Source organism: Drosophila biarmipes, chromosome 3L (genome assembly GCF_025231255.1).
Source record: "Drosophila biarmipes strain raj3 chromosome 3L, RU_DBia_V1.1, whole genome shotgun sequence".
Classification (NCBI taxonomy): domain Eukaryota; kingdom Metazoa; phylum Arthropoda; class Insecta; order Diptera; family Drosophilidae; genus Drosophila; species Drosophila biarmipes.
In genome coordinates this window covers 3,719,595-3,743,114 of record NC_066613.1, presented here as the reverse complement: position 1 = coordinate 3,743,114, position 23,520 = coordinate 3,719,595, and the positions used below count along the sequence as shown (strand labels likewise).

Sequence of the window (23,520 nt, the reverse complement as noted above, 5' to 3'; positions counted from 1 at the left end):
TGTTTAACTTAGCTGGGGAACCAAGATCGGACCTCAAAGCCAAGGGCAAAGACAAAGGCAAATGCAGAGATTAAAATTATTGTTTATAAAAGCCATAATCGGCCTGGTTTCACGGGTTGGATAACTCACACAGAATTAAAAGCCAATAATTATTAAAAAGTTCGTTCTTAAAGTTAGATATTTCATAAAACATATTTGCGCATTTTGCGACTTCATTGCTTAATACTAGTTTTCCATCTATTTAAGAAATCGCTCTGGCGTGATATATTTCGCATCTGTTTTTTATTATTGGATATTTTATATAAATTATTAAAAGTTCTTTATGAAGTGCGATTTTAAAAACAGAAATGTCCATTAAGTCAGCGATAATTACTGGTTTTTGTTCGTTTTTTAATATTTCCATGATATCATCATTGTTTAAAATTTTGGTATTAAAAACGTCAATTTTTGCAAGTGTGATTGTGTCAATTAAATTTTGCAAATCAAATGTTAATAATCGTAAGCGATGTTTTCGCAGTGGTAAATCTTGATCAATAAAATCATGGTTAAAATCATCAGAAAGTGATTCTATTTCTTTAAACAATTTGGAATTGATAATAGATTGCTTATTATTATTTTCAATTAATTAATTTATTTTATTCTAAACTTTAATAAAATCATCATGATCCGGAGTTCCAGCTAACCATTTCCACACAGTGCCTAACTCATTTATTCCCCTTTTTGATCTAGTTGAAATTAATTGTGATAAAATTAATTCGATTACTTCTAAGTCATATTTAATTTCCCATTGTGATGATTGTTTTATTAGTATCCCTTTTTATATTATCTTTTTCCAATTTTAATATTTCTTTATAAAAACTTAATTTAGTTACGTGAAATAAGTCTGCGTATGAATCATACGTCAATACGTCTTTATTGTCCTTGAATAAAATGTACTCGTGACTTGTATAGTCAATTATTTCTGATTTTGAAAATAAAATAAGGTGTAGTATGAGCACCTGATAAAACATTTTCTGGAAAAAGTAAAAAAAAAGAAATATATAAATATTTAGAATTTTATATTATCTTTGTGAATAATTATATTTCTACTGTTGATAATTATTTTGTTAGGTATATTTTCCTTAACTACTTGATATAAAAATGAAGTTTTAAGTTTATTTCTTTCCCCGTGTTTCTTTTCATAAACTATCTGTCCTACATGATATTGTTTTTCTTTTCTGTTTTCATTATGTGTTTCTAACATTTTCTCTTGTGTTTTTTTTGAAATTTGAGGAATATTATCGTGCTCTATTTTATTGTATAGTACGTCAAATGGTTTTTGGTTCGTTGATGAATGAATGCTCTGATTATATTCTTGAGCGGCTCTAATTACTATTTCGGAATAGTCAGTTAAATTAAATTCTTCTTTAATGCATCGAGCTAATTCTGTAGATGTAGAATGTGCCCTTTCAACTTGTCCGTTTGAGGTACTGTGCCTCGGGTCTGCGTAATGTAAAGTCAAACCGCACCTTTGTGCAAAAGATTTAAATTGGGGCGAGGTAAAGCTCGGTCATTATTACTTTGGCTTGTCGAAATTGTTGAAGTAATTTCATTACTTTGTTTTCGATATTTAATTTATTTTGAATTTCTTTTACTACTAAAAATTTTGATAAAGCGTCAATACAAGTTATGAAAGTGAGACTTTGCGCATAATATATGTCAATGTATAAATTTTCTCTTTCTTTACTTGGGATTGGGGCTTCTCCAATTGGAATTTTAATTGGATGCCTGTTATATTTGTTTTCATTGCAAATTTTACAATTTTTTATATATTCTTTTAATTTTGTGAGTAAGTTTGGCCAATAATACAATCTATTGATTTGTTTATAATTTTCGTCAAGTCCCCTGTGTGCTCTACAATGTGTTTCTTCGATTATAAGTGCTCTGTCTTCAGAATTTTGCACATCTTCGACAAATATTCTAGTATACAAAAATTTATTCATAAAATTTTCTTTAAGTGGCATTCTATAAAAGTCCTCTAAAGTGCAATAAATACCTACTGTTATATTAGGAGGAATGTATTCTCTTAAGATTGATATCAAATTTTCGGGAGTATCAAATTCTATTATATGTCTGGTATTTTCGAATACATTAATCGACTCATGTATTGTATACCTTCCCGTTGCTATTAGCAATTGTTGCTTAAACTGGTTTAAGGGTTTTCGGGTTTCTTGTATAACATTTTCAAAACTACTCTCTGCTGAATGCTGAGTGTTTTGATCTGAGACCGATTCGTTACTTTCAGTTAAATTGTTAATCTGAATCCTTGATAAGGCGTCTGCAACTACATTGGTGGTACCTGGTTTATAAATGACTTTTGGAGTGAAACTTTCTATGAAAGAATACCAGCGTTTCATTTCTATATTAGGATTTTTTTAAGAGATTGCGAAAGATAATGGTTGATGATCGGTTTGAATTTCAATTCCAATCACTCCGTATAAGTAATTAAGAGCCCATACTATAGCTAAAAGTTCTTTTTTATTAGTTGCACAAACTTGTTCTGTTTTGGATAAGGTTTTTTAAATAAATAAAATCGGTTTACCTTCTTGAGATAAAACTGCACCAATTGCGACGTCCGAAGCGTCGGTGGTCAGGGTAAATTTTTTATTATAGTCCGGTTGAACTAATTCTACTTGCGCAATGAGATTTTCTTTCAGCTCGCTAAAAGCTTTAATAGCTGGGTCATCCAACTGAATTAACATTTTTGTTGACATTTAGCTATAAATGCGTAGTTTAAAACAAATTTTCTATAATAGCCCGTAAGGCCTAGGAAACTTCTTAGTTCCCGAATATTTTTTGGAAGCCGTTTTTGGAATGACGTTATAAGATACGATGTATCCTAGGAAACTGGTTTCGCGTTTAAAAAACTTTGATTTTTCTAAAGAGATTTTCATGTTTGCATTTAATAATATATTTACAATTTTGTTTAAGTCTTTATAATGTTGTTCAATCGAATTTGAGAATATTATAATGTCGTCCATGTAGCCATGACATGTTTTCCCTATTTGTTCTCTCAAGATGTCATCCATTGCTCGCTGAAAAATTCTAGGTGCATTTGTTAATCCGAATGGCATTCTTAAAAATTCATATTTTTCATTATTTATTGAAAAAGATGTTTTTTCGACATCAGATTCTTTCATTAGTATCTGATGAAAACCTGATTCTAATCTATTGTTGAAAAATATCTTCCTTTCCCCAAATTAGATGAAATTACTGATGGTGGTTGCATTGGGTACCTGTCAGGTATGGTGCTTTCATTTAATTTTTTATAATCAATAACGATTCTTAACTTACGGCTCCCGTCTTGATTCTCTCCTTTCTTTGGTACTACCAGAACTGGTGAATTGTAAGGACTTCGGCTAGGCCTGATAATTTCTTCTGATAACATTCTACTGATTTCGCTATTCACAAATGCTCTTTTTCAATATAGTGAACTATTTTTTTTTTAGTTCTTCTAATTGATCTGTACCTATATTATTTATCTGTTGTTTGTCGCATTCCTCAACGACGGCGGGCTTGAAATTTTTACATTTTAAACGATTTTTATTTATTCGATTTTTGACGGTATTATCTTCGTCGGCACTCTCAGGATTTTTAATTCCCAAGACATTTTTATTTTGATTGACGGATATTTCTACGTCGGCGTTCTCAGGACTTTTTAATCCCAAGATATTGGTATTTTGATTGACGGATATTTCTACGTCGGCGTTCTCAGGATTTTTTAGTCCCAAGATATTGGTATTTTTATTGACGGATATTTGTACGCCGGCGTTCTCAGGATTTTCGAATCCCAAGCTTTTCTCACTATTTTCCACAAATAATGAATCTGTGTCTTCTCTACTTTTATCATCAAAATATTTTTTTATAATAAATTCTTTTAACGGAAGAATATTATTTTTTTCTTCAATTTCATTTTTTTCCTCATTATCGAAATATTATAACTTTTCAGTTTTCCCTTTATATTCCAATACTCCCTTTGCTATATTTATTATATCTATAATTTTTCCTAGTAAATTGAATCCAATTAGAAGATCAGATAAAATAAATGTCGTGTTCCAAATATAGTTATAATATGATAATACTTAATAATTGAATACCCATGAACTGTAGTTACCTTTTTATATATAGATAACTCATTTTTATTTTCAAAAATTCCCTTTTTTATATAACAAGCAGTGGCTCCTGTATCTATTAAAATTTTTAGCTGCTTCTTGGTTTTTCTGTCTGTCCTAATTAAACAAGGCATTCCCCTGTAGGGGTCTCGTCTAAAAAATGATCCTCATTAATATTATTTAATCTAGTTACTTTATTCGCTGGCTGATTTAAAATTCCCTCTGGTTCCCTTTTTTGAGCTTGAGTTTGCTCTTTATTTTGGTTTGGGCGACAGTAATTTGATCGATTATTATTTTGATAATAATTATTATTATATCTTCATCGATTTTTATTTGACTTCCAATTATTATTCGGCTGCCGATTGTTATTGGGTTTATTTTGGAGTTGAATCGATGGATCAACATCCATTGGCTCGACAGCTTGTTGCTGTTGAGTGTTCTTTTGGTTATTGTTTTGACAAAAATTTTCCTTTTGAGGCCAGTTATAATTTTGGTTATTACCCCAATGATTGCCCGTTTTATTATTATTTTGTCGTACTTGATCAAATCGTAAGTTGTTTCCCTGATATTTATTTTCATTTTTAAACCCATCACCTGTTCGCAAATTGAGCACGGAAATTGTTTGATTCTAATTCCTGTACCTTTGCCAAAGCATTGGGTAAATCTGGTGGATTTAATGAGAAAAGAGTTTCTGAGATAGATCCATTTAATCCGGATATAAATATTCGTAGAACGTTGCCCCTTATTGTTTTGTTTGTTTCTTTGGTGATTACACTGTCCTTTCCGTGTGTAATAATGGTTTTGTTTATTAGTAAAGTCATTTTTTTATACTTCGTTATAGTATTCGGTAGCTGTCATTCGTCCCTGCCTGAGAATACTTAGTTCAGATTCGAGGATATGTATTGGTCGTTTATCGTTATATGTAAAATCCAATCTAGATAAGATTGCTTGAAAATTTAAAACGGTGCTATGATTGGTAAGAGCATCATGGGCAGCTCCCATAATTTTATTTCGTAAAATTGTTAAAGCAATAAAGTATTGTTCGCTTTGAATTTTATAAAGACTCATAGGAGTCTCCGCAGCTTCCCTCCAACCTACATATTGTGTTGGTTCCCCGGTGAACTTTGGTAAAGATTTTACCACTTTAAGTGTTGTATCGCACTTTATAGTTGGGTCGATTGTTTGAATTTTATAATCCTCTACAGTGTTTGCATCTGTGGCTAATCTACCTTCTAAACCTGCTTTTCCTGCTTACTTCATTCAACTGAACATTTATTAATCTATTAATTAACTCCACTGTAAGGCCGCCAGCTGTGGCCTTTATTTTTTTTTGTCACTGTTTATTTTTGGTTTGGATTCTCTTCGAGTTTTTTTTGTTTTGTTTTTGTGTTAATAATTTATCTTTCGGTCCACCTTTTTTATATTTCCGGGTTTAAATGGATTATTACATTAATTGAATTCCATTTAAATTTTGCGATCACTGTCATAATGTTATGTATCGTCGATTGGTGATGGAATATTTTTAAATTTATTCCACTAAAAATTTTTTGAGTTTTTGGCGGCGCGAGTTGCGTTTGGTTTTGATTAATTTGTTATCACTAATTTTTTAAAACGAACTTTTTTAGACGCCGCCCCACGTTGGGCAAATTTAAATAAAAAAATTTATTTTTTATTTTAAAATATTATTTTGGTGATAAACCTTTATTGATTAATTTATCAACACAATTTTTAGACAACACTCTTCGTTACTATATATTACCGATCGCGGTCTTCTTCAAAACTGGACTGACTTTTCTAATCTCGAATCTAATCCAATGAACCTCGGCCAGGAGCTTTTCTTTAAGAACTTTTGAACTTTAATTTATGTTTAGATTAAAGCTTAAGATGAAACTGTCGCATCTTATTGTGAAATTCAATTATGCTGACCGGTGCAATTTGTCGGACACTTGAAACGCAAAAGGCGCAATTGATTGGGCTTCAAACGGAAGCTGATGTTTACTTTAATTTTGATTTGTTTAACTTAGCTGTGGAACCAAGATCGGACCTCAAAGCCAAGGGCAAAGAAAAAGGCAAATGCAGAGATTAAAATTATTGTTTATAAAAGCCATAAGTGGCCTGGTTTCACGGGTTGGATAATTTATATATCTTTTAAATACATATTTTAAGCAATATTTAAATATTTTAAAAGTTTTCACTTATTATATAATTTGGATATAATTTTAATTTCACAAGTGGCATTTTCATGTGACAGGCCATACAAAAAATGAGTATACCTATAGAAAAAGTAAAAAAAGTGAAAAAGCGTACATCCCATATAATTGTATATTGTCACTTGTTTTTACTCTAGCAAGCTGACATGTGACTCATAAGGTTAATCAGTTCAGTTCAAAAGTATTATGTAAAACAAGATGTGGGGAACTCTCAAAATGAAAATTAAATTTTGTTTGTCAGTTTGTTCCAAACCGTTATTTTAGAGTCCTAAAATGTTCTATACAGCACAAAGTTATTAATAAAAAAATTAATTTTTTTGTGCGTATCCAAACACTTTTTGTAGGTTCTTAAAATGTAAAATTATGTTAGAAAGGTTAATAGCAGAATCTTTACTTTTAGAAAAACTATTTGATTTGATTTATCTAAATACCACCGTCTAAAAATTATTGGCAAAAGGTTTTTCATTCAAAACTGACCTTGGGATTTCTCAACTGACATACAAAAAGTGTTGTAGTCAACAAAATGGAAACATTTACCAACTCATAAAATCTGAAACTGCCTGAGCATTGAATTTGTTGTGCGTATTCATACTCTATTTAAGGTTCTTGAAATTATTTAAATTCTTATAAACAGTTCCGCATAAGAAACTTGTATTCTGCGAACTTTGCACAAGTGTATGGATTTAATGATTTATGTTTAAAACTAAAAGTTTTGATATCAAACAAAAACACCTCTTAAAGAGGGAAAAATATAGTGACTATCGCATCTTCAACAAACAAACAGTCTGATATCAACTTTTGTGAAGAACATGTATTGTAAGATCTACTAATAAATCCATTTTCTACATTTGATTTTAATGAAGCGTGATGTCAGAACTTATGTTTATTATTTTATATCACTTTATTTTTACCTCTTAAAGAGGTGTTTTTGTTTGATAAAAACAACGTGGAAATGAAAAGTTTGAGATTAAGAAGCTTTTCGTCAAAGTATATCATTAGAAAGCTACAATAGTTTATTAATATATTTTTAACTTTTATTAACATATATAACATGTTTGCTTGACTTCTTAATACATCTATTACATATGTACGCTTTGCTTCACAATGCCTGGGCGACATCATTGCACGCTGCATTAAACATATAAAACGCATGAAATGGTCACCATTTTGTGGTGCTACAACAATTCCACGTTCATCCCACCTATACACAACTATACTTATATGTACAGATCTTACGGAAGTTTTCACAAGTTCTAAAAGGTAAGTCAAAACCAGATTAATTTTAGATCAGCCAATGTATGCATTGGTTGAATATGAACATCATGCAATGGTAAACATATCAGAAAGTAGGTAATTTCAATATAAATCTTCCAAAAAATTATTTGTTTCTTTTAATTTGTCTTGACACATAATCAATTAACTCATTAATTCTTGTTCTTCCAAAATTTTAATTATTTTCATAATTTTAAAATTCATGTTATTATTACCCAATTAAATTTTATTGAAGAAAGATTTATTCTTCGTCGTATGGCAGTTCAACTTAGGGGAATACTCTTGTTTTCACTTTCCCAATTTGTTGCATTATATTAGAAAACTCAAAAAATGTTTTTTATTTATGCAAAACTTTTTGATTTTAAAAACAAATAACTTTTTTATGCTATGGCCTACTACTCAACCTAACAATAACTAAGCCAACTTAAAAAAATCAATAACGTGGCAATGTTGTATAAAAAAAAATGTATATTGCACTTCTAAACAGAATAGAAACGAATGCTGTAATAGCTACGGTTGTTAGAGCATTAGTTTTTACAGACGAAGATAATAAAAAGCGGTCTTTTATGATTTTTATTCATGGGAGGCATGACGATGTCTTATCCCTCTATAGTCGGTTGATATTCTCATAAATCTTTGGTACACTAACATTAATTTGCCACCACCAGAAGAGCAGGCACCTTTACATTTAACCTTTTATCAAGGATCAGAAATGATCATATCGCGTTAAATTTGATACCGAAAAAGTTGCTTTATCCAACATCTTTCGTATTAATAAATACCAAAACCGTTGTTAATAAGAAATGGAAACGAAATCATAAACAAAAGCGATAATTTTATTAAAAATGCGAGAGTGGAGTGAAAACCAGGGCAAACCAGAATATAATTGATTAATATTCGCAAAATACTTTATTGTGTTCACACTGTCAACTTTTGTAAAATACCTTTGCATGTACCCGTATGTATTTTCATTTATGATGTTTTACTAAATTCTTTTTTTACCGCATAACCCGTAAAACTGCACTTTTATTTCTTTATCACGCACACCACATTTTAGTGTATTATCTGATCAGGAAGAAAAGACACGAACGGGTGGGAGCCTTCGAAAACATGGTAAATATGGAGAGTTTTCAGCAAACCCGTCATCCGCGCCGTTCAACGCAAGTCCGCCGAAATCGCCACCGCGCTGGCCAATTCGTCCTGGAGTGATGCTCCACGTAAACAGCAATACAAAAGAAAATCTGGCTGTGAATCGAATGACGTTAAACACGAATCAATCTAGTAGTGGTGGCCCCATAAGCCAGCTGTCCGCACAATTGAGTGCTGTTTTAAGAGAAAGCCACGCCAAATCTGATAGTACGATCCTCACCGATGAGTCTGTCGGTTTTGAGCAAAACGCAGCCTTACAGCTGTCTACACTTGAAGCCCCTCAAGTGAATATTGCAAAAGAGAAGGAGTCTGACACAGAATCAGCTCCATTGGATGCCTTGCCTGTCACAACATCGTCTTCTGGCCGAAACAAATTGGATCGTATTTTATCACTGCTTTTAAAAAAGTCTTCGGATGATTGCACTCGGGATAGTCAGCGGAGCAATGTTGGTTTATTACAGACGTTTTGGCGTGGGCTGGCTTCTAATGAAAGCACCCCGCAGTTCGGAACTCAGCATCGTCTTAAAGGAATTCGATGCAGCGGAAGCGGTAGAGTATTTTTAGTGACTCTTAGTTGCACAATAACATTTATTTTCATACCCGTTACTCGTTAAGTAAAAAGGTTAATTATATTCGTCGGAAAGTTTGAAACAGATGGAAGCGCTTTCGACCGTTTAAAATATATATATATTCTTGATCACGATCACTAGCCCAGTCAATCTATCCATGTCAGTCTGGCCATCTGTCTGTCCGTCCGTATAAACGCTAAGATTTCGTTATCTAATAAGCTGACATTGTTATATATTCTTATTTATTTCTGTTTAGCAAAAATTATCGAAATCGGCCTTTTCATTAATAATTCATAAACGAAAAAGAAATCAACGATGGTGCCGATGCGGTGTGTGCAATTGTAAGCAGTTGCTTTGCTGCATATCTCCATTTCCATCGCAATTCTCTTTGCCGAGTAACAGGTATTCAATAGTCGATGGCCTCGACTATTACGTTTTTTTGTTACATCTTTATTCTGTTACTTAATTATTTGCATCAATCAACAAAATATAGTAACCTACAAAAAGGCCAAAGAGCCGATTCATGGAACGACAAACCCAACAATTGGAGAATCTTCTTTATCCAATGAACCCAGTATTAGTAAATCACATTCTCCTTTGACACTTAAAGTGCGCTTATTAAACAAGGATGCAGCTGAAAAAGTTACAAAAAAAACACATTTTTCCAAGAAGGTAGAAGACTTTACGTGTAATGTCGCCTCATGCAGCACGAGATTAAGCCCTTTGCGACATTGTCACAATCGGTGCAATACGGATCCAACATATCAAAAAGGGAATAGGCAAAATGCAGTCAACTGGAGCTGTTCCCCCGATTCAACGTTGCCCCAATCCAATAAACTTAAACATGTTGAAAGTAAGATTATTTTTTGAATTTTTATGTCGGGGACTTAATGGTTATCTTTCAAGTTTTATTTAATTTTAAAAAAATAATGATTATTATGTTTTAAATTCTTTTCTAAAAATATTGATCAATTATTTAAAGCTTGTCAAAAACCGCATACTATTTAATTTTTTTCTGATTGAAAAATAAAACCTATATTTTGAACTCGAACTATAAAAACTTTCAAGTTAAGACCAAAATTTCCCAAACTCAGTTTTGTTTGTAAACCACCAGTCCCATGTCATTGTCACACCTCGTCATTTGAGAATCTCAGAATATGTTCGAAGAGTAAGAACGTAGGGAATATTTCTCTCATAGAACTTATATATGACCTTTAAATAACGGTCATTTCGATCGGATGACTTTATCTTAGAAACCATCGGATAATTATTGTCAAAATCATATATAAACAAGAAAGGAAGTTAACTTCGGCAAGCCGAAGTTTGTATACCCTTGCAGTTATAAAAATTAATCAATAATTTTTTTAAATTGAATTCGAAATTCTTAAAAATATAGAAATTTATATTCCCAATATTATAAGATAATATGTCAAAAAGCCCCAAAGCTATAATTTGTTTCACATTATTTCCCACCAATTATCCGATCGTTATAGCTATGACAGCTATATGATATAGTCGTCCAATTTTTATAAATTTTAATTCGAAACTCAGAACAGAAGTTTTTTTGGAAAGTTTCAGCCCGATAAACTTTAAAACTGAGAGACTAGTTTGCGTAGAAACGGACGGACAGACAGACGGACATGGCTAGACCGACTCGTCTTGTGACGCTGATCAAGAATATATATACTTTATAACATCTACTTAAATAGCCGATAGGTGGCGCCATAGAATATCGCTTTGCTGCTTATATATCTCTATTTCCCTTTTGCTCCCTTAAGCTGAGTAACGGGTATCCGTAGTCGAGGCACTCGACTATAGCGTTCTTCCTTGTTTTTCTCTCAAATCCCGGTGTGATAAAAAATTTTCAGGCTTTGTACAAGCGAGTTTCGGAAGCTTGCGCTTACTTTACGCTTATTTTAAGCGCGTCACTTAAAGTTGATGGAAAAGGAAACATTAAAAACAAAAACAATGGTCCACAATTTCGTCGAAGGGAAAAACAATATCGCTGAGATTAAATTTAAAGTATTATTTATTAAGTCAAGAAGTCCATAATGGTTCATAATGCTCCCTTGCCTTAGTCACTACCTAACAGGTCGTAACATACTTTTCCCCATACGTTACTCTAACAGTATCGGCTCTAATTACACTGATAAACATGTACAATAAGATGCCGGGAAGCCGAAATTTCTATATAGTTGAGAGCTTTACGATTTTTAGATCACTAAAGACTAATTACACAAATATTAAGATAAAGTCCCATTTTAATTTACCATTGTATATGTTTGGTGAAAAAGTTAATGGTTATTTTGATTTAAATTATCGGATCGTTCATATGGAAGATATATGATTTGGTCGTCGTATTCCCACGAGTAGAAAATATAATTCCATATCATTTTTTTTTTTAAATATTTATTTTGATCAATCTTATAGAAGTTATATATGTTTGATCCGGCTCGTTCCAACTTATGTACTACCTGCAATAGACATACAAATATTGGGAAAACTTCATTCTTTTGGAATTGTCAATACCTATCAATTAACCCTCAACCATGCCGACGTGTCTGCCGCCCACATTATAGTATATTACAATCACGTGTAGGTGGCGTTTTACAATCTCGATTTGCAGCTTGTATATCTCTTCTTTTGCTCACATATCTGAGTAAGATAAGTTTAAAAAAAAAATGGTCGTAAAATTAAGTCAATCGTAAGTTTTTAGCTATAGGCATTGAATTTAGCGATCATATCATTAACTGAATCTATCAATCATTTAATCTTTTATAACTTGCTTATTTTTTGGTGTTGCTAGCATGTACACACAATATTAAATATAATAGCACTGCTTTGCTTCCAAATCAATTCGTGTGTAAAAATAGTAATAATAATAAGTATCGATGAAAGATATATTTTAGAATTATGTTGTAAAAATTAAAAAAAAGTTATTAATACATTTGATTCTAATTATTTGGTTTATTTTTTCTCTCGTTTGTTTCCAATACAAAATCAAAAAAAATACTTTGAAAAATATTTTAAAAACCAACAAATCCGTACCATATTGCCTCTAGTACACGATAAGTCGTCTTCACTGGGGGAACCATTGACGGAACCTGGCGAGTATGAGAATCTTCCATTTCATGGTCTGCAAACGGCACCTAATAAGGTATAATTAAAATATTTATGATCTTTCTTACATAGCATAAAAATGTAATACATTAATAGACTTACACAAAAACAAAACTACACTTATATATTAAAAACCTATATGCGTTACTCGTAGAGTTGAAAAGTTTTAGTTTGTTGAAAGAAACCATGTCAACGGCGTAGCCAGGGATTTTGGAAATTTTTAAGATACGACTTTCATATGAATGAACTCTCTTTGAATTTAAGTAATGTAGTACTGTTTAGTTCTATAGGACTAACACGGACCTAAAGAGCAAATTTATCCCCTTGAGCAACGTCCGTCTATTTTTTGTCTGTATAAAAAATTCGATCAATATAAAAAAATTTTAATTAAATCATTGATTTACATGATATTAAAAAGTGTATTATAAAACAAATTAACGCGTTCAGTAATCTTGACTAAATTCTAAATCTTAATTTGAAGGAATGTTTATTTAGAATTTATTTAACAGAGTAACAGGTATCTTGCAGTCGAAGCCCTCGACTATAGCATTCGTTTTTGAGTTGTTATGTTTTTGTTTTCATTATGCATTGCAATTTTCTTTTAATAACCAACTTCATTATATATTTAATAAGGTTTCATTGCTTTGAAAATAGAGCATTGGGGTTCATACTTAATTTTGATTACACTATTGCATATTTCGTTAGTTTTTTTGAAACACCATTTAAAATGTAATACAAAATTATAAGTCCTGCCGCCAAAAAATTGTTTTCAATTTTTTTTTTTATAAGTAAGCAAAAAGTATTTCTATAGTTAGTTAATTTCTGTATTTGTTTTATTATTCTAAACAATTGCGACTTTTTTAGTTTAAACAATATTATTATTTAGGCTAAGACCAAAATAAGTGTGTATGTTAATACATTATCTAGATTTTTATTGTTGTTCGCTAGCAATTACTTCAAAATTGTAAACAAAATGTTCAAATTGGTTTATTTTTGATAAATCTATTTTAACTAATATCAACATATTACTGACAAGCTTACAATCAAACTAATTTCGATTTGTATGTTATTCTGTTTTCTCGTGTGCTTTCCCAAACTAACTCATGTTGCTTCTGCAATGGATTTATATCCCAGTGTTCTACTACCCATACAAATTTTAAAAACAATGCAAATACGGAACATGGAACTCAGTATATCAAGGGACCCAATGGGAACATAAATCAGGAATCGATCTACCATCATCAAGATCGTCAGACTTCCCAACATCCAAATCTATACCAGGAACAAAAAATTTACCGCACATTATCAAACGATCAACATAATAAATGCGTAACTGAATTAGATTCCAATCGACAAGTTCAGCATAACTTAAGCAATTGCTTCCCTAAAAGTTACGTTGAGAATTACCATCAATATCAGCCCCAGCTGATGCTGTTTCCAGCAGCAAAGGATCAGAAGATAAGCATAAGTTCCTTGTCCAACGTTCAGACAAACAATGCCCCAGATCAGGATTATCTCCCCAGTTACACCGGAACAAACCGACCACTACCTATTGACACTAACCCCTTTCTGGCTGCTACCAACTTTAAGAAATACGATAAAATGGGAGAGGACCTGTCCGCAAGCGTGCCGCGTGAAAAACAAGGAAGAAACGCACAGGAGTTGGAGAAAAAGTTTTATTCGCTAAAGTTCCCATACGGACACAAACCTAAAAATCAGTCATATAATAAAAACTCATCATCAGATTCCATGACATCACCTATACACTCCGCTATTGACGTTCGCCTTTCATCAACATGCAAGAGGCATAATTCCTTAGCTTGCAAAAGTAAAAGCCATATTGAACCGAGTACGCAGCCCACGCACTTCTCTGATCTGCCGGCTAACGAGAATAGGGTCGTTGACGACAAAGGCGATCAAAGTACAGAATCAGTAAAAGTAGATAGCAACGACATTCTCCGTTCTCATCAAACCTTGGCGTCTGTTCAGCTGCACCCTCACATAGGCAATGATATAATAAAGAAGCGTCACCACCGCCATCACCACAGCCAGGAAAAAAAGAACGACGAGATTGCTGCTGATCTAGAGCTTATGGAGGCTGAGCGCAACAGCATTTATCGCAGTGACTCCGGTATATCCAATAGCTCTTACGAGTCCCAATTCCCCATAGCCTTATCACAAATGAGACCATCAAAACCCAAAAAAGGATCTGGGAACCCTTTAATACAAAATCATGTTCATAAAAAGGTGGAAGCTCCAAAAAGTGTATTGACACACATTGATTCGTCTAACGTATTGTCCTCTGAAAATAAAATTTCTGAAGGCGGGGTACTGTTAGTTAATAATTTAACATCGCTTTCGCACTGTAAAAAGCCTGCTGCCTCATCGCAATGCAACCGTCATCAGCCACCATCAACTCAGTACAAGGACTGGACTACTACTGCTCCCCTTGTGCAGCACTCACATTTTGATTATTTGAATTCGGTATCCTCCAGCGTTCAAACACCAAACAAGGTTCGTATTTAATAGAACGACAAAATGAATCGATTAAATAAGTATGTTTTTCCTATATAGTAACACTTTTATCCCAAACTTGTTCCCAGTATTTTGTTAATATTCGAATTTATTTTTGTTTTGCCAGTAACAAAATATAGTTGCAACTCTCAAACTTTTGGCTATAGTAAAATTGTACGGGATATGTAAAAGCGCAACGTTATTTAAATATAATAAGTCCACGTCGAGTCATAGCTTACTTCACGCTAAGTTGCGTGCCTAGACTATCAGATACCCTTTATTCGGCTAAAGTAAGCAAATGAAAGATGGATACCCGTATGAGTCTTTATTTTACAGCCCGAACACTTTTTATTGAAACACAATTTGAATTTGTTTGATGATGTAATTCGTGAAATATTTATTTAAGTCTATCAAGAATGGTAAAAAAGAAAGGAAGTTAACTTGTTAATAGCTTCAGTAACATTTAAACAACAAAGAAAATTTTTTTTTAAAATTAACCCATTTGTTGACAGCTATGTTAGAATCGTCCGATTTTTATTAAATTGAATTCGAAATTCATAAAAATATAAAAAATAATATTCTCAATAGTAGCACACAAGCCGTCCGTATTTTTCCAAATTTAATTCAATATTCTGAACAAATTCAAAATCGTTATTACGCATTTTTATATGTTAAAAAATACCAAAGATATAATTTCTTTAATTATCTTCCTCATTATTTCTATGGGAGCTATAACACATAGTTATCTAATCCGGCTGGTTTTGATATAAATAAATAAAGAAGACGTTTTAAAAAATTAAAATCAGTTGCGCAGACCCAACCTGGTAAAGGTCTGACTGCACTGAAAGCTCAGTTGACATGAGAAATTTAGTAATAGCCATTTCCAAAGGAAACACGAACAATAATTTTTTTCTTAGTTTAAATAATAATAAATTTAAAGGAATTACCTTTATAATTATGTGTAGAATCTTTGAATACTCTATTTCAATACAATTACTCCAGGTAATGTGCACAGCTAGCTAGTCCCTAAATATCTTTAAAAAAAAGATACAGATTTACGATAAACACGTAATTTCGCAATCTTTGTTGAGTTGTACATTTTAAAATGTTAAGAAAAATTCAAAAAAAATCAGAGGAACAAACGCTTGGACGAAAAATAATAGCGTGGTTCAAAAGGGAGACCCGTGGATTTTTCAGAAATAAGGGGGAAACGGAAATTATTGCGTAATTGTATTATTTTACAAAAATGTCAATGAGGTTGTGTTCTTATTGTCAATACCCATCTACATGCCAATATGATTAAAATCATTTAAAAGAAAGAACAATATATAATCAATAATTTCCTAAAGGCTCTGTTGCTCAATGTTGCTTTAGGTGTGCTAGTCAAAAATTCAGATTTCTTTAAACATTTCTTTATCCTTCTTGCAGTCCGTCTGGCTGAGTAACGGGTATCTAGGGTATAAATGTGAGAAAATATATGCACTAGGTATATATTTGTATACAATTCTTGTTTTGATTATTATTTTTCTCTTTATTTACTTACATGACATTTATTACTTATGGAATAAACACGACGTGATGCATGAATTTTTGATGCATGAATTTTAACAACTTCCCAATTATACTAACGGCAGAAAAAACAATTGTTGGCTATTAATCCATTTCTAGTCAAATATGGAAACAATACCGCTGTCAGCGGTAAAAACCACAACAGGAAGCTGCGACGGAAAACCATCAGTAACCCGTATGAACATATCCAAAAGCATCAATATGCAGGCCCCAGCAACAATTGTGATCGCTCCAGAGAAAAGCAAGGCTTCCGTTCAGATGCCCATAAAATTCACAGTGCTGGCCCCAAATTTGAATCAGGTGATTCAGAAACAGCTTCAGCAGAGCAAATGGAAATTATCAGCCATGCAAGTAAAACTCCCAGCAGAAAGATCGGAAGTCATGCCGATCAACAAGTGTTAACTGTGCCCGGGATTTCTTCAAACGTCGTAAAAGGTTCTCCGGATTGTGGGAAATATGATTGCGTAATGGCTCGACGTCCTATACGACTACCATTGCGTAAACATCACACCTTTCATTTCCAAAGCACACAGACAGCCAATGGCAAGCTAGAGGAGCTGCGGGAGCTACTGCAACTCCAGCTGAGAGAAAGAGCTAAGCTCAAGCAAGAAGAGGTACCTTTTGCAATTGGTCCGCTGGAGTTAAGTGAACAACACGCCTTTAAGCCTATTTCACCAATATCTACATTGACAGCTTCGACAGAGCAGCATACCACGTTTCACAATCAAAATGACTTTCTTGTTTCGAAAAATGAATGCGGACATATGAAAGCCGCAGAAGATGATGAAGATCTTGGATACAGTTTCTGTGAAGAAGAATGTATGGAATGAATACAATCCCACCTCGGACAATTGTAGAAGTGTCCCTCCTTCAAGCTACATTACATCGAAAGCTATTTAAAACGATGCAGGTGCTCTGGCATACTTTATATCAAAACAGTTGTGAAGTTCATATTTAGATATAAAATTAAATCCAGTAAAACAAGCCTAAGTGACGCAGACAAGGTATTTTATAATAAATATAGTTAGTACTTAATAAAACAATAAATGTGTAAAAACTGTTTATTAGAAAGCAAATCCCAATTGTAATATGGTCGGTCGAACAATATTAAAGAATGTTTGACACATTTTAGTTGAAATGTTTATGCCTGTTACTCTTAGAGTGGGAGCCTTATTTTTTTGAAATGTTTGAAAGTTGTATATCTTTCCGGATGAACGGTAAGATCTCGGGAACTATAAAAAATATAAATTTGGTTTAAGGCGTGCAGGTATTTTTTTCAGCTGAGTTTTTACAATAGTTTTAATACTCGAATTCGATTAAAAAGAATACCAAATTTCTTAAAAATTACAGGAACTTTTTGGTACCGCTTTAATTGAAATGCATTTATTTTTTAAATACTTATAGTTTTAAATAACAGAGTAACGGGCTTTAGATTTTATGTAGTCGAGGCATTCGACTATTTAGAATTTAATTGATATAACCGACTGATGTTTTCTAGCCGATTACGACATATCCACATTGACATTTTATATGAAATAAGTAGAATATTCACAATGTTGTTATTTTTCCTTTTCACATTTCACACCAAATAACCAGCCAATGTTAAAAATATTAAGTCCGGATAATATACGATTTTCTGAAAGATAAGCGTGTTATTTTTATCTTGGTTATGTAATATACGCAAACGTTTTCTATGTTTGCTGTAAAATAAAGAAAATAGAAAATTTTAGACACTTATGATTAAACCTTAAGTGAGCCTGATGATCTATAAAAGTCGGCAAGCCGTATTTTAGTAATACCCCAGATTACGGGTTTCAAACCCGAAATTCGCAAACAAATTATATAAAAATGAAAAAAAAGATCATACATGATTTTTACAGGAATTCATTTACAACGGTAATTAGGATTATAGGAAAAAAAATATAAAAAATCAATTAATTTTATAGGAACTCATTAAAATACTTTAATTTAAAATATGAGAAAAACACCTTTGTTTAATAAAGCAAAACTGGGTACTTTAAAAATCAATTACAGGAGAACCAAGGCTAACAAGTTCTTTTTGGAAGTAAATTCTTTAAAAATCATCCACCGATGATTTTTTTCTCGAATTTTGGGGCTCTTTTTGGTGGGTCCTTTTTATATGAACAATGTATACACAAAATTTCCCACTTTAAAAAAAAAGAAAAATTATAAAAATACTAAGGTAATATTACATTTCAATTTAATAGAGAAAACAATATGCAAGCATGCTCCGGCTTTCACTTCACTTCTGCGTTTAATTTTTCGGAACTTTTTCGGAAAGTTTTTGTTATCAATTAGTCAATGTTTTAACCTTTTGCCGTTTCTTCCTGCTAAGGGATATACCTAGGGGTACAATTTGAGTTAAAATCCGAAAAATTTTAATTATAAACTAAATATACCAATAATATCTACACATGTTAATACTTGTAGATTTAAAGGAGTATGCTGGATTTGTGGGAAATTTTGTAACACGTAGGAGGAAGCATTTTTTAATTAGATTTTGTTTTTAACCAAAATTAACTCAAACCAGTCTAGTAATTAAAAAGCAATAGGGAATAGTAGCAAGTGCAAGCAAGATTGCAAACCACTTGCAGAAAGTCAGGCGCTATAGGCTATGTGAACTTGTCCATTACTTTTATAGCAGGGTGCTAAGCACACTCTAACGCCCACAATTAGCGCAAAACTACGATAGCTACGTTTGCCTCCAAATTTAAGATTCCCGCGGACACAAATGGCCAAAACAGCTAAATGTGTCTGCCACCCACATTTCCATTTTTGCTGAGCTGCTCCCGTAAGATAAGTGACGGGTATCTGCTAGTCGACGCACTCGAATATAGCGTTCCTTCTTAGTTGAAACTCACTTACATATCTATGTTGACTACTATGATGTTTTGCCCAAAAGATTAGTATTTTTCATTCCAGTTTGGTGGAAGGGGTTGTTTCAGACGATAAGTTTGCTCAGCAATTTCGCCCCTTTTGTGATTAAATTCCCCGTAATAGACCAATTGACTCGGCCAATGTACACATTTATATTAGTTAAAATATTATCAAAGTAAATACTTTAGTAAGCAAAGGCAAAAGAAATATAACTTTAACGTTTTATAAGAAAACAAGAAAGGAAGTTAACTTCGGCAACCCGAAGTTTGTATACCCTTGCAGTTACAAGATAACTTCAAAACTGAGAGACTAGTTTGCATAAAAACGGACAGACAGACGGACATGGCTAGATCGACTCGTCCAGCGACGCTGATCAAGAATATATATACTTTATGGGGTCGGAAACGTTTTCTTCACTGTGTTGCAAACTGTTCACTGAAATCATTATACCCTCTGCAAGGGTATAAAAACTCAAACACTTTTTTGGCGGCACACGAGTCTTTTTTTTACTCATACATACATGGTTTTATTATTTACAAATAAGTTATTTCACTTGACCTAAACAAAATCAATTGTAATTTTTTAGCACCTTTTCGACTTTGAGGATCCTTATAAAAGCAGCAATACATATATATTCTAAATTTTTATTTGACTAAATTTCCTTTAAAAAGAGATCAAATATTTTATCCCACTAGAAAAAAGGTAATTTTATCATTCTTGTTAATTTGTTGTTTAATATTTAATTTTTTTTTGCTTATTATATGCTATAAATTTGTTCTGTATCCGACTGAGGGTTTTGCCTTGACTGATAAATTAAAACCAGGGCTTTTCTCTTTAATTTGCATGACTAGCTTAGCATTACCACGGATTATCAAAAAGATTTCTTAAGTCATTCTAATGGCTCTTTTTTTCCATATTCACACACACAGCCCTTAAATGCCAACAGCTTTGAAGATGAATTTATTTATGCCGATCTGGAAAGTCAACATTATGGACCTATCAATTACAAGGCGGCTTCGTTATACACCCAAGTAAAAAAAAACAAAAAGTCGGGAGCTCTTGATGAACCAAAATAAATAATGTCTAAAGCTCTCACAGTGCATTTTTTTAAAGAACTAAAATTATAGGATCTTAAGTTTTTAAAATTGTTATTTTACATGTGTTTTTTTATAATAATGCTATATTTGCAATGGTGAATACCAATAAAAGTTTTAATAAACGTTCAAACCAGGAGATCCTTACATAAAACCTTCTCAAAGAAATAAAAGATAAAAGAAAAGTCTGTTACCCACAGAGTCGTGCGGCTAGCTCAGTAGGTTGTGGGTTTGTCCCCACAAAGCTGCCCTTGGAGCGCTGAATTGGTGGTCGCTGACTCCTCCCTGTGTCTTGGGATGCTTGCTCCTTATCGCGGACTCGACTCGATGTTTCCTGCTCTGCTGCAGGCCGGATGTTTTGCGGGCTCTGGCTCTTGAGGTGTTGGATTGTTAAATTTCTCCAGGACATCGCCACAACTCACAATCGATCAACCGCTTGTCCTTATTTTTACATTATTGTTTAACTCTGACTTTCGATCCCTTCGCGCGACACCACTTTAAGGTCCAAAGCCTGCGGTTTTAACGTTCCACTTTTCACCATTTGCCCACGGTCCTACACTAGAGTCTTCTTCCGTTATCTTTTTGCTCATAGTGCGCCGACACTAGAGGTGGAGAAACAAGGATATTGACGGACATCGAGGTTTTCGATGTTTCATCGATGATTTAAATAAAACATTAAGCAGTTTTTGTTTAGTGTATTTCAACTTTATTTTAATTTGTAATGTTTAAAAATAAAAATGTAATTTTCATCAAAAAAATGATCAATTTTATTATTATTTTTTAAAATAAAGACGAAAAAACAGGACAAAATAAAATTGTTCATTATATGAATTGTCCAATTCGATAGTATATTATACTATCCTTACTTTGTAAATAAAAACTAAACTAAATATAAAACAAATTTAATATCATTGTTTATTATATACATGGTCCAAAGAAAAAATACTTGATCCTATCCTGACTTTACTATCCCTAACTTTGCTATATATATTTACATACTATTTACATGTTTGATTTTGTTTAAAAAAAGGAGCTTATCGACAATGGTCGATTATAGCCGCGTGCGACCTTTAGTTACAAGTTGTACAGCTTGATTGAAAACTCTTTCAGACTCAAACGAAGATGCGGGAGCGCAGAAGTATTCCTTATGTATACGTATATGAATATACGTATGTGTATTCAGCAACTGGCAGGCCTCCTACAGCCGATCTTTGTTTTTATTTGTTTGGAGTTACTTAAGTCTTCACATTCCCCCTTTCTTCGGGTGACGAATACAAGCACGTCTTTTCTCTTTGTGATATATCGCTCTTCCTCTCGGTCCGTTTCCACCCCTCATATGTGTCGCGCCGTTGGTGCGCCGTGGTTTTCCAACAACTCTGTTTTCCGTAGTCCGGGTATTTCTGCGGCTGGGTCTTTATTTTTTCGCACATGTCATCGATCCAGCTGTAACCTCCTGAAGCTATTAAAGCCATCGCCTCCGGACAATTCTGGAAAAATGTGGCATGGATCAGCGGTACACGACGTTACTCCAGGTTTTTCGGAGTTCTTCGACGATCGAGGGTGGTTCCATTTCAGCGATGGCGGCTACTTTTTCCGAATCTGATCCTCTTCCATCGCTAGTCTCTCAAAGTCCCAGGAAAACTGGAAAAGAACTACCGTTCCTTTTTAAAAAATTTCCGGATTCAGTCTCAGGCTTTCTTTCTTTAGGCGTCGGAACACTTATCATTGGTTTTCCTTGTATTCTTTTAGCATGCGTCCGTTCACTATTATTTCATTTATTTCCTGGTACGCGAATGCGTGAGGTTACATTTCGAGGCCAATTACTTGGTCCAAAGCCGGTCAAAGGTTGCCGACGCCGAGTAGTAGTCCGAACGGCACTACCCTACACTGCAAAAGACCTTTGCCTGGAATAGACCTTTGTCTAAGCTCGATGCATAGTCTCCACTGGCCTGTCTTTTTTTTCACCATCGCTGAATTTCTCATTTGGAGAAGCTTGTATAATCTCTGCTGGATTGGTTCGTCATCCTACATTTTGATCTAGTGCTTTGCCGTATTTGGTCTTCCCGTCATGGTATTGAGGTTTGTTAGATCTGTTTCCAGGAACTGAATAACTTCTACCGCTAGCTTCTTATCGAGCCATCCAACATGTCGGTTTTTGGCTGCTTTGATTATGATCTCATCTCCAGCAAACTTTATTTCGGTTCAGACACGTGTAAGGAAATTCCGTTCCAACACAACAGATCCACTTTTCCTGGTAAAATCAAGGCCCATGGTCAGTTGTTTGTTTCCGAATTTGGGTCACCCTCGAGCTGTGCATTTATGCCGCCGTCTGGTCTTTGTAGTCTATCCTATAGCAGCTATATTGTCCGCCAGTTCTCTGCTATCGAAGTTTGTCGATGCCCCGGACCCGATTGTGGCTTTGTATCTGTTCACACCAATCATCACCGCTGCTGACAACTGCTACTCCTTATCTTTGATTATCTTGCCAGTAAGCTTGAAGAGGTAGCACTGTGCAACTCCTCTCTGCACTGTCCATTTTCCGATCGTTGACCGCACTCGACGCTCCTGACACTTACTTTGCAGCAAGCACAGCAGAATAACAGCCGTTGGTTTCAACATCCTCGAACCCAGTATCCGTTTCCACCACTGACTGGCTAGGTCTCGAGGTCATCGCTTCCGTTTTCCAGTCCTGGCTAAACTCTATCCTGTAAGCTTCCTTTTGCAATTTGTCGATTCTCAGGCTTTCCTCTAGGTTCTAGGCTTCAAGCTCGACCCATGGTGCTTCTGTGATGTATCGTGGCCTCTAGCTCTTGAGGGTCCGGGGGACCGTTGTTTCTGGACTTGCTGAACTTCTGGGCTTCTCCGGGACAAGTCGATCGACCGCTCGTCCTTCGCGCCAGATACAGGGTTAGACATTGACGAATTTTTTTTTATTCTGACCTATGTTATGTGCTAAACGACAAAAATCCGTACA

General features: G+C 33.7%; 1 protein-coding gene across 10 annotated transcripts in view; it reads left to right on the top strand.

Moving 5' to 3' along the window:
- Positions 1 to 20,700, top strand: part of LOC108030804 (B-cell receptor CD22) — an 87,725-nt gene extending 67,025 nt beyond the window's left edge. For 2 of the 10 annotated variants that reach the window (XM_044095392.2, XM_044095393.2), the window contains 2 exons: positions 12,414 to 12,508; positions 20,382 to 20,700. In XM_044095392.2, coding sequence (XP_043951327.1) covers positions 12,414 to 12,508; positions 20,382 to 20,528 — 242 coding nt within the window. In that variant the 3' untranslated portion in view covers positions 20,529 to 20,700. Of the gene's footprint in view, positions 1 to 7,590; positions 7,622 to 8,690; positions 9,332 to 9,844; positions 10,205 to 12,413; positions 12,509 to 13,605; positions 14,986 to 16,619; positions 17,557 to 20,038; positions 20,155 to 20,381 lie in introns of those variants that run through there. The other 8 variants (XR_007763785.1, XM_050886586.1, XM_050886584.1 and 5 more) reach the window with 8 other exon arrangements.
- Positions 20,701 to 23,520: the final 2,820 nt, after the last annotated feature.